This window comes from Mandrillus leucophaeus, unplaced genomic scaffold (assembly GCF_000951045.1).
Source record: "Mandrillus leucophaeus isolate KB7577 unplaced genomic scaffold, Mleu.le_1.0 Scaffold162, whole genome shotgun sequence".
Classification (NCBI taxonomy): Eukaryota; Metazoa; Chordata; class Mammalia; order Primates; family Cercopithecidae; genus Mandrillus; species Mandrillus leucophaeus.
Genome location: NW_012101610.1, coordinates 1,931,090 through 1,943,376, shown reverse-complemented (window position 1 = coordinate 1,943,376; position 12,287 = coordinate 1,931,090). Strand labels below are relative to the sequence as shown.

At 46.1% G+C, this 12,287-nt stretch overlaps 1 protein-coding gene across 1 annotated transcript in view; it reads left to right on the top strand.

Annotated features, from left to right (window-relative positions):
• TMC5 (transmembrane channel-like 5) overlaps window positions 1–12,287 on the top strand; it is a 120,860-nt gene that overhangs the window by 106,530 nt on the left and 2,043 nt on the right. Inside the window, exons 15-19 of the mRNA XM_011976099.1 lie at window positions 2,999–3,098; window positions 3,271–3,404; window positions 6,089–6,262; window positions 8,103–8,181; window positions 10,236–10,340. Coding sequence (XP_011831489.1) covers window positions 2,999–3,098; window positions 3,271–3,404; window positions 6,089–6,262; window positions 8,103–8,181; window positions 10,236–10,340 — 592 coding nt within the window. The remainder of the gene's footprint in view (window positions 1–2,998; window positions 3,099–3,270; window positions 3,405–6,088; window positions 6,263–8,102; window positions 8,182–10,235; window positions 10,341–12,287) is intronic.

Here is a 12,287-nt window from a genome sequence, read left to right as displayed (position 1 = left end):
GGCGTGGTTGCGGGTGCCTGTAATCCCAGTTACTCGGGAGGCTGAGGCAGGAGAATCGTTTGAACCTGGGAGGTAGAGGCTGCGGTGAACAGAGATCATGCCATTGTACTCCAGCCTGGGTGGCAAGAATGAAACTTTGTCTCATAAAAAAAAAAAAAAAGAAAAGAAAAAAGAAAAGAAAAAAGAATAGCTGCCTTTGAATCATGTTGAGGATTAAATGCCATGGTAGATGAAAACTGCTTTGCAAACACCAATATGTCATACAACGGGAGAGTGTTTTATTTTCTGACTCTTTAAAGTTGCCCTGGGTGATTTGACTGTCTGCAAATAACTCAAAGTTAATGAGTTTATTTTTTAGACACAGTGAGGACCTTTCTTTGGTAGTTTAATAAGTAATGTGTTTGCATGCTGCTAGATCACCTGCTGGCAATTTGGCAGTTTACAAAATCCTTTCTTCCACATTATTTCAACTAGGACGCCATTGGGCAAGTTACTAAAACTCTCTCTAAACCTTAGTTTTCTAATCTTTAAATGGTAGAGATACCTACTCACAGTGTTTTCGTGGTGATTAAATAGGCATGGTGGCTCACACCTGTAACCCCAGAACTTTGGGAGGCCGAGGTGAGCAGATCACTTGAGGTCAGGAGTTCGAGACCAGCCTGGCCAACATGGTAAAACCCTGACTCTACTAAAAAATACAAATTAGCCGGCCGTGGTAGCAGATGCCTATAATCTCAGCTACTAGAGAAGCTGAGGCAGGAGAATCACTTGAACCAGGGAGGCGGAGGTTGTAGTCAGCTGAGATCATGCCACTGCACTCCAGCCTGGGAGACAGAGCGACATTCCGTCTCAAAAAGAAAAAAAAAGAAATTACTATTATGACTTCTGGGCCTTTGAGATTTTTGTTGCTAAATCATGAATAAGCACAATCAAAAACACATATCTTTTCTTTTTTCCATGGTTATTACAGTTCTAACCTTTGCGGGTTTTAGGAGAATATTGCCTTTGATGATGAGTTTTACAAGAAGATAATATAATGACAGAAAAGGATATATGTTAGGGACAGTGATAGAGATGAAGTGAGGAACACGTTTTCCAAGTTTTAGTCTATTGTACACCAGCCTGCCTATTTTTCAATATAGTGATGTTTCACCTTTACTATTATCTACTTAATTTTTTTTATTATTTGCCTTGTTTTTTTTTACTCAAATACATTTTTTTTAATGTCATGGTAGATGATAACTGCTTTTCATCAGCCTCCCAAAGTGCTGGGATAACAGGAGTGAGCCACCATGCCCATTTATTCCTCTCAAAAATCCCTCTAAGTAGGTACTAGTATGTCCACCATTTAAAGATTAGAAAACTAAGGTTTAGAGAGAGTTTAAGTAACTTGCCCAATGGCATCCTAGTTGAAATGATGTGGAAGAAAGGCCTTTGTAAATGGCCAGACTGCTTTTCCCAACATCGGCAGTCTTCCTGGGGTCAGTAAGACTCTAGATGTCAAAACATCAGTTTTGTATTTTCAGTAGAGACGGGGGTTTTGCCATGTTGGCCAGGCTGGTTTCGAACTCCTGACCTCAGGTGATCTGCCCGCTTCAGTCTCCAAAAGTGATGGGATTACAGGCGTAAACCACCGCGCCTGGCCTCTCACATACATTTTTAAGGGAGTCTTTACACTCATAAATGGAAAACCAGTGCCATTTGATAGAAATCACAAATAACTAGAAAAATAAAAGCAATCCCATTCCAAAATGTCACTAAATTCTAGCGAGATGTTACTGTTTGCCAAGGCTCTCAGCCCAAAGCCTACTCCTTTTTTGTTAAAAAATGGGAGATTGGCATGTGTTAAGAGTTACAGCATTCTAGAACCACACTGAGATTTTCTCCTTTTGTTGCTCATGAGCACTGCAGGAGAGTTGGAAAGGGAATGCCTTTCTCATTTGGAACTCAGTGCTGTTCAATGCCTTGTCCCTACAGAACCTCAGAACTTGAATACCATGGGGGAGGAAGAAAAAGGCGGGGAAAGCATAGGGTATGCCCTAAATTTGGGACACGCTAGCTTAGGGCATGCTGAATACCATCTGTTGGTTTAGCAGGTGGATGGGTGATTTCTCTATAAAATCTCCTTTTCAGAGCTGGGAAGAAGGCAGCTGAGGATACTGGGTATGGTGGGAATCTGCCTAATTTGCTGGGATGGAAGCAGGCCCCCTCTGTATTAGTTGGCTGGAGCTACCGTAACAAAGTCCCACACACTGAGTGGCTTAAACAACAGCAATTTCATATCTCACAGTTCTGGAGGCCAGAAGGCCAAGATCAAGATGCCGGTGGCGTTGGTTTCTTCTGAGGGTCATAAGGGAGGGATCTGTCTCAAGCCTCTTTCCTTGGTTTATAGATGGCCATCTTCTTCCCATGTCTTTACATGGTCTTCGTTTCTCTGTGTGTCTATGTCCTAATCTCTTCTTTTTTTGTTGTTGAGATGGAGTCTTGCTCTGTTGCCCAGGCTGGAGTGCAATGGCACAATCTCGGCTCACTGCAACCTCCGCCTCCCAGGTTCAAGCGATTCTCCTGCCTCAGCTTCTCAAGTAGCTGAGATTACAAGCATGCGCCATCATGCCTGGCTAATTTTTGTATTTTTAGTAGAGATGGGGTTTCACCATGTTGGCCAGGCTGGTCTCGAACTCCTGACCTCAGGTGATTCACCCGCCTTGGCCTCCCAAAGTTCTGGGATTACAGGCGTGAGCCAGCATTCCTGGCCTCCTAATCTCTTCTTTTAGGGTCACCAGTTGTACTGGATTAGGGTCTCCTACGGTGATCTCGTTCTACCTTAAGCACCTCTCCAAGGCCCTGTCTCCAAATACAGTCACGTTCTGAGATATTGGGGGTTAAGGCCTCAATATATGGATTTTGGGGACACACAATCCAGGCCACAACATCCTCTTTCTCTTCCTTCCAAGCATCCCAGATTCACCCTGACTCCTTTTGTCTCCCCCGGCCTCTGACACTCACCCTCTCTCCCTCGCAGGATTGGAATCTTCTTCTGCCCCCTGCTGCCCCTTATCCAAATGATTATGCTTTTCATCATGTTCTACACCAAAAACGTGAGTCAGTCCAACGTTGCCATCAGTTAGCTTTGTTCAGTCGCCTGTGACCTGGTGGCGCTTAAAGCTGGGGAAGGGGGCTCTGTAAAGGTCTCAGGAAGCTGGGCCTGGCTGGGGTCCCTCTGCTGCTGCTCTGGCTGCAGATGGGAGGTGGCTGCCTCTCTCTCTTCAGATCAGCCTGATGATGAATTTCCAGCCTCCGAGCAAAGCCTGGCGGGCCTCACAGATGATGACTTTCTTCATCCTCTTGCTCTTTTTCCCATCCTTCACCGGGGTCTTGTGCACCCTGGCCATCACCATCTGGAGGTAGGCGAAGGTGGCCTTGGGGGAGGTAGGAGAAGGTGGCCTTGGGGGAGGTGTTAGAGACTGGGTGGATGGGTGTGTGTTTTAAAATGTAGGTTTTATTATAATTCAGGTGTGGTGAGGCCAGGCGCAGTGGCTCACGCCTATAATCCCAGCACTATGGGAGGCCGAAGCGGGTGGATCACTTGAGGCCAGGAGTTCAAGATGAGCCTGGCCAACATGGTGAACTCGTCTCTACTAAAAATACAAAAATTAGCCAGGCGTGGTGGTGCATGCCTGTAATCCCAGCTGCTCAGGAGGCTGAGGCAGGAGAATCGCTTGAACCGGTGGAGGTTGCAGTGAGCCGAGATTGCACCATTGCGCTCTAGCCTGGGCGACAGAGTGAGACTCTGTCTCAATAAATAAATAAATAAATAAATAAATAAATAAATAATCTAGGTGTGGTGAAGCCCAACAGGTCAGGAATGACCACCACTAGAAAGACAGTTTATTACTCACAGTTCCTGAGAAGGGGGAGGCACTCTGTGCCACAAAGGACCACAGAGGGAAGCATCGGGGTAGGTCAGGAGGCAGAGGGAGTGAGGGGAAACGTGGGCTAGAGCCTTTCTTGTGGTTTTCTATGGTAAGGAATGGGCAAGGCAGGGGAAGCAGGTTTAGGGTTGGCTGGTTTGTCAGTAGGCTATGGGATGTGGATCTGCCCTCAGTTGTCTGGCACTTGGCCCTGGGGTGATTAGGGCAGGGGAGTGGTGGCCCAGATGTGAGAGCCTGATAAAGGGGGCAGTTGGGGGTGTGGGATCTGGATCGGTTGGTTTGCATTTGAAAGGTGGGCTTTGTAAGCTAGCCCAAGGAAGGGCAGCTAGCCCAGGGAGCTGGAATCAGTAAGACCCCAGATGTTAAAACATCAGAATAAAAAGACATGCTTAATACAGTGTCTAACCTAAGTTCCCTGGCTAACCAACAGACACTAAAAGCCAGGGAGGGAGTACATCCTCGTTTGATCACCACCCATCTGACAGCCATAGTCAGGAGTAGCTTTCTCACTTCTGCCAAGAACTGAAGCTTCCCAGAACGGGGAGATGCCCCCGCACCCTGTTCCTCCACATCCGGAACAGAACTTCATCTAAATTAACAGAAAGGCAGGATGGACCCGGCTCCTCCCACCTCTACAACCCCACCTCCCTTTGGCTCCACTGTACCCTACCCCACCGCCCTCACCTCATTCCTGGAAGCCAGCAAGCCCCTCCCAACATGGGCAGAGTCCTCTGAGTGAAGTCCTCTCCCCACTCCCTTTGCTTGGCTGCCTCCTCTCCACCCTCTGATTCTCAGCTCCAAGGTCCTCTCCAAGATCTGACCTTCACAGCCCTCCTTGTCTGCTCTCAGTTCCCCACTGCTTCTCTCTCTCCGGCCTGAGTTTCTTTCCTTCATTCAATCATTCATAATCAGGAATGCCTCTGTGTGAGTCTTTGTTTAATTGTTACTCAACGATTGTCCATTTTTCCCACCAGAACGTAAGCCCAATAGGGCAGGAACTTGCTTAATGTGAAGTCCCCAGAGCCTGACTAGAATAGTGCTTAACAGAATAAACCATGGTTGATGAACAAGGGAGATGGTTTTTAGGACACCCGTGAAACTGGGGCCCTCAGTTCCTTACTCCACAACATTCTTGCTCCTCTTGGCGTATCCACTCTCTTCTCTCTCTTCCTCACCAGTTCCTTGTTGCCCTATAGTTTCTGCTCATTCCTCCATAGCTAACAGGCTTCCCTCTTTATGCTTCTTCATTCAATTTCTTTCTTTGAGACAGGGCCTTGCTCTGTCACCCAGGCTGGAGTGCAGCGGCACAATCATAGCTCAAACTCCTGGGCTCAAGTGATTCTCCCACCTCAGCCTCCGAAGTAGCTGGGACTATAGGCACACATCACCATGCCTGGCTAATTATTATTATTATTATTATTTAGAAATGGGGGGTCTCACTATGTTGCCTAGGCTGGTCTTGAACTCTTGGCCTCAAGTGATTCTCCTGCCTTGGCCTCTCAAAGTGCTGGAATTGCAGGCGAGCCACCATACTTGGCTTTAATTCAAGTTCTTTTTTAGACAGCGTCTTGCTCTGTTGCCCAGTCTGCAGTACAGTGGCGTGATCACAGCTCACTATAGCTTCAACCTCCTGGGCTCAAGCGATCCTCCCACCTCAGCCTCCTATGTAGCCAGGACCACAGGCATGTGCTGCCATGCCCAGCTAATTCTTTATTTTTTTGTAGAGACGGAGTCTCACTATGTTGCCCAGGCTGGTCTTGAACTTCTGGGCTCAAACAATCCTCCCATCTTGGCTTCCCAAACTGTTGGGATTAGAGGCATGAGCCATAGTGCCTGGCCTTAATTCAAGTTCTTAAGAAAAAGAGTCTGATTGCCCCCATTCATATCATTGAGCCAAGTTACCGCAGAAGTCACTGCCTGGCCTTTGGATTGGCTGCTGTTGGGTGAGGTGATCCCTCTGATCTGAGAGCCGGTCCTTGGAGTGCAGGTCACCCCAGCAAGGCTGTGAGCAAGAGGATTTCTTTGGGAAGCAGGTGTGAGTGGATCAGGCAAGACTTGATGTTTTCAGGCCCAGAGCCCAGAAAGGACACCCTGATTTTAAAATAACCATCCCTGAGTCTTGTGCAAGAGATGTTCTTCCATCTTTGTTTGACCAGATTGAAGCCTTCAGCTGACTGTGGTCCTTTTCGAGGTCTGCCTTTCTTCATTCACTCCATCTACAGCTGGATCGACACCCTGAGTACACGGCCTGGCTACCTGTGGGTTGTCTGGATCTATCGGAACCTCATTGGAAGCGTGCACTTCTTTTTCATCCTCACCCTCATTGTGCTGTGAGTGTGGTATCTGGGGAATCTCACAGGGAAAGCCAGGAGCTCTCGGGGGAAACAGCAGTGGGGATGTTTGGTTGGAAAGCAAATGGCTGTAGTATAGCTCAGTGTTCTGGGTGACTCTACCCTTGCATAGGTAGTTTTCCTTCTTCCCTCCCTCCCTCCCTCCCTTCCTTCCTTCCTTCCTTCCTTCCTTCCTTCCTTCTTCCCTCCCTCCCTCCCTCCCTCCCTCCCTTCCTTCCTTCCTTCCTTCCTTCCTTCCTTCCTTCCTTCCTTTCTTCCTTCCTTCTTCCCTTCCTCCCTTCCTTGCTTTCCTTCCTTTTCTTCTTTTCTTTTCTCTTCTCTTCCCTTCCCCTTCCTCCTTCCCTCCGTCACTCTCTCTTTCTCCCTTCCCCTTCTTTTCCGTTCCTTTCCTTTCCCTTTCCGTTCCTTTCTCTTCCCTTTCTGTTCCTTTCCCTTTCTGTTCCTTTACATTCTCTTTTCTTTTCTTTCTTTCTCTTTCTTTCTTTTTCTTTCTTTCTTTCTCTCTCTCTTCTTTCCTTCCTTCCTTTCTTTCTCTCTTTTTGTTTCTTTCTTCCTCTCTCTCTCTCCCTTTCTTGCTTTCTTGCTTTCTCTTTCTCCTTCTTTCCCCCTTCCCTTCCCTTCCCTTCCTTCTCTTTCTTTCCTTTCTCTTTTGGTTGAGATGGGGTCATGATCTATCACCCAGGCTGCACTGCAGCGGCATGGTCTTGGCTTGCTGCAACCTCAACCTTTTCAGGCTCAAGCAATCCTCCCACCTCGACCCCCAAGTAGCTGGGATTGCAGGTGTGTACCACTACACTTGGCGAATTTTTAAATTTTTTTGAGAGATGGGGTCTCCCTGTGTTGTCCAGGCTGGTCTCAAACTCCTGGCCTCAAGTTATCCTCCTGCCTCAGCCTCTCAAAGTGTTGGGATTACAGGTGTTAGCCACCTTGCCCGATCTTGCTTTGATAGTTTTTTTAAAAGTTATTTAGCCTGCTGCAGTGGCTTGTGCCTGTAGTCTGAGCTTCTTGGGAAGTTGAGATGGTAGGATTGCTTGAGCCTAGGAGTTTGAGGCTGATCTCTGTGTTCTCTGATTGTGCCACTGGACTCCAGCCTGGGCAACAGAGCAAGACCTCTTCTATGGGGGAAGGGGGGAAAGATTATATACTATCTTCTTGGCTTAGGGAATTTATTTATTTATTTATTTATTTTGAGACAGAGTCTCACTCTGTCGCCCAGGCTGGAATGCAGTGGTGCGATCTCAGCACACAGCAAGCTCTGCCTCGCAGGTTCATGCCATTCTTCTGCCTCAGCCTCCTGAGTAGCTGAGACTGCAGGCACCCACCACCATGCTTGGTTAATCTTTTTGTATTTTTAGTAGAGACAGGGTTTCACTGTGTTAGCCAGGATGGTCTCGATCTCCTGACCGCAAGTGATCCACCTGCCTTGGCCTCCCAAAGTGCTGGGATTATAGGCATGAGCCACCATGCCCCGTCGTTTTAGGGATTTTTTTTTTTTTAAACTTGTTTTATTAAGAAAGCAATACTGCTGTTCTCCTTTTAAGGAGATGACATGCCCAGAGATGCTAAATTAATTGGTCTGAAGAGGGGCTGTGGCATGGGCTTATTTCCCCCTTCCAGGTGATTCCATGAGCAACCAGGTTGAGAACCATTGTTCCAATGTATTTAAACTATAACTCACCCTGACATGAGTTTTCAAAAACACATTTGGGCCCAAATCCATCTGCAGCACAGATTCCAGTTCCTTTGCATCCAGTGGAAATTCGGAGCCTGCAAAACATTGGCAAGAGTGTCTGTCATTCTTTCTTTTCTCCTCTTCCAGAATCATCACCTATCTTTACTGGCAGATCACAGAGGGAAGGAAGATTATGATCAGGCTGCTCCATGAGCAGATCATTAATGTAAGTCCCCTTGCGTCCCTCTGATGTCCACTGTCACCCTTTTTAAACGCTGTATAAGGGACACTTTCAAACATCCTCCAAAATAAAGAGAATACTACTATGAACTCTCATATCCCTGCCGTCAGCCCTAACAACCATCAGTGTTTTTATATTCTTATTTCATCTACACTTTCTCTTCCCAGCAAATCCCTTATTTTTATTCTTATTAATTATAATGATGATGATGATGATGATGATGATGATGATGAGACAGAGTTTTGCTCTTGTTGCCCAGGCTGGAGTGCAGAGGCGCAATCTCGGCTCACTGCAATTTCCACCTCCAGGGTTCAAGCGATTCTCCTGCCACAGTCTCCCAAGTAGCTGGGATTACAGGTGCCCGCCACTATGCCCAGCTAATTTTTATGTTTTTATTGGAGACAGGGTTTCACCATGTTGGCCAGACTGGTCTCGAACTGCTGACCTCAGGTGATCCACCTGCCTCCCAAAGTGATGGGATTACAGACGTGAGCCACCACACCCAGCCTTATTTTATTTTTTTAGAGGTGGGGGTCTTGCTATGTTGCCCTGGCTAGATTCAAATTCCTGAACTCCTGACTCAGCCTCCGGAGTGGCTGAGATTTCAGGCAGATGCCACTCCACCTGGCTCCCCGGATTATTTTAAAGCAAATCTTAGGCTTTATATTATTTTTTATATATTAAAACTTTTATGTACATCTCTATGAGATAAAGACTTTTATTTTATTTATTTATTTTGAGACACAGTTTCACTCTTGTTGCCCAGGTTGGAGTGCAGTGGAGCAATCTTGGCTCACTGCAACCTCTGCCTCCCGGGTTTAAGCGATTCTTGTGCCTCAGCCTCCCATGTAGCTGGAATTGCAGGCACATGCCACCACACCCGGCTAATTTTGTATTTTTAGTAGAGATGGGATTTCTCCACGTTGGTTAGGCTGGTCTCAAACTTCCAGCCTCAGGTGATCTGCTCGCCTCGGCATCCCAAAGTGCTAGGATTACAGGCGTGAGCCACCACATCCAGCCGAGATAAAGACTTTTAAAAAAACATAACTACAATATCATCATCATACTTAAAAAGAAAAAACTTACCAATAATTTATTATTATCATCTTGTATCCAATGTTTACATTTTCCCAGTTGTCCTCTTAAGTGTCTTTTTATACTAGAACTGTACAATTCAGGATCTGAAAAGGGGGTACATGTTGCATTTGGTTGATGTGCCTTTGTTTCTTTCTTTTTTTTTGTTTGTTTTTTTTGAGACAGAATCTCACTGTGTCTCCCAGGCTGGAAGGGAGTGGCATGATTTTGGCTCACTGCAACCTCTGCCTCTCAGGTTCAAGTGATTCTCCTGCCTCAGCCTTCTTAGTAGTTGGGATTACAGGTGTGTGCCACCATGCCCAGCTAATTTTTTTATTTTTAGTAGAGATGGGGTTTCACCATGTTAACTAGACTGGTCTCAAACTCCTGACCTCAAGTGATCCACCCGCCTCGGCCTCCCAAAGTGCTGGGATTACAGGCGTGAGCTACCGCGCCCAGCCGAAATGCCTAACTTTCTTTTACTCTATAACCATTTACCACCTCCCCTCCCTATTTCCTCTTTTCTTTTTATTCTTAAAGAATGCAGGTCATCTGTTTCATATTTTCCATATCCTACATATATCTTTTTTTTTGTTTGTTTTGTCACGGAGTCTCGCTCTGGGGCACATGCCTATGGGGGATACTGGAAACCATTTTTCCTGGCTATTGAGACGTGGTATGTAAGTTGCTTCCAGCAGCCGACTTCTGAAGGCTACTTTCTCAAGCCTGTTAGGGGAGTTGCTTTAGAGGAGAATATTACAGTGCAGGAAGGCTCTGGGGGATAATTTGGTTTTCCTGTGAAATGTTTCTTTTCTTTCACCAAAAGACGGCAGCAACCTCCATCCAACTTCTAGGACCCTACCTGCCTGAAAATCGACGTTCTTCCCATCAATTGCTTTCTCAATTCCATACCATCATTCATTCATGTTTTTGTTTCTTTCTGGTTTTGTTTTCCTTCTTGGTAGGAAGGCAAAGATAAAATGTTCCTGATAGAAAAGTTGATCAAGCTGCAGGATATGGAGAAGAAAGCAAACCCCAGCTCACTCGTTCTGGAAAGGAGAGAGGTGGAGGTGAGGTTGGAGACTGCCTTGGGGACCCCTGGGACACGAACTTGCCTCCATGTAAAAGGCGCATCAGAGAACTACAGACCGAGCTCTTGGGATCACGGAAGGGCCCTTCACTCTTTGTCTAAGTATTTCTGTGGTTTTTACTTAAAAAGTAATATTCATGGCTGGGCGCGGTGGCTCACACCTGTAATCCCAGCACTTTGGGAGGCCTAGGCTGGTGGATCACGAGGTCGGGAGTTTGAGACCAGCCTGGCCAATATGGGAAACCCCGTCTCTACTAAAAATACGAAAATTAGCTGGGCGTGGCCGCATGCGCCTGTAGCCTCAGCTACTCAGGAGGCTGAGGCAGAAGAATGGCTTGAACCCAGGAGGCGGAGGTTGCGGTGAGCCTAAAGAAAAGTAATATTCATTTATTCAGCACTTTTCATGCCTGTACTTTTTCTAGGTGCTGGGGTTACGGTGAGCAAAACAAAGCCCCTGCCCTCATGGAACTTGCACGTTTATTTTTCACAACCCCGATAATACAGAAGTAGATCCCACTGATATGAAAAGGGCTCTGAAATCTCATCTCACTATGAATACTTCAGTGTCTAGTCTTGCAAATCTATTTCCCTAGGCATCTGCAAACATACCTGTATCTACCAACACTTTACTTGTTTATTACAAAAGTGAGGCTATATTATACAAATAGTATCATAACTTCCCTCCCCCGCAGCCCACCACTTAATACTATATCTTGGACGATGTTTGGATATTTGGGTTGTTTCTATGTTTTTAAATACTCAAAACAGTAGGTAATGAAACATTTTGTTACAATTATTTTTTGTACACTTATAATCGCAGCTACTCAGGAGGCTGAGGTGGGAGGGGAGGACTGCTTGAGGCCAGGAGTTTAAGACCAACAAAGTGAAACCCCATCCCTTAAAAATTTTTAATAATTAGACACGGTGGCTCGCAACTGTAGCCTCAGCTACTCAGGAAGCTGAGGTGAGAGGATTGCTCAAACCCAGGAGTTCGAGGCTACAATGAGCTATGATCCCATCACCGCACTCCAGCTTGGGAGACAGAACAAGACCCTGTCTCTTAAAAAAATTACCCTGGGCGCAGTGGCTCCCTCCTGTAATCCCCAGCACTTTGGGAGACCAAGGCGGGCATATCACTTGAGGTCAGGGGTTCAAGATCAGCCCGGCAAACATGGTGAAACCCATCTCTACTAAAAATATAAAAAACAAAAACAAACAAACAAGAAAACTGAGCTGGGTGTCGTGGTGCACATCTGTAATCCCAGCTACTTGGGAGGCTGAAGAACAGGAATCACTTGAACCCAGGGGGTGGAGATTGCAGTGAGCCAAGGTCGTGCTATTGTACTCCAGCCTGGGCAACAAGAATGAAACTCCATCCCAAAAAAAAAAAAAAAAAAAAATTAAAAAGTATTTTTGTGAATATTTCTACCACAAAGCATGTACATGACAATATTAATAGATATTGCTATATCATTCCCTTAAAAAGATTTAATCAATTTCATTCTTACCAAGAGAATATAAAGATACATGAAACCCTGCTCTAATTCCAAAGCCTTGCTTGCTTCCTGAGTGTCCTGAAAGTACAGATGAACAGTAAATCCACCTTAATGCAAATGCCACTCATGTTGGAAATTGTGATCTTGACAGAAGTGACTGACATGTAATTTACCATCTGTGCAAATTTATACTGTCAGCACAATTTGGGTAAGGGATCTAGAGGCCTAAAGGTAGATCCTCTGAAGGTGGGGACCATGTCTGTGCACTTGTCACCCCAGGTCCTAATTTATTACCTGGCATAATATGAATGCTCAGTGAATATCTATGGAATGGCCGGGCACGGTGGCTCACGCCTGTAATCCCAGCACTTTGGGAGGCTGTAGTGGACAGATCACTTGGGGTCAGGAGTTCGAGACCAGCCTGACCAACA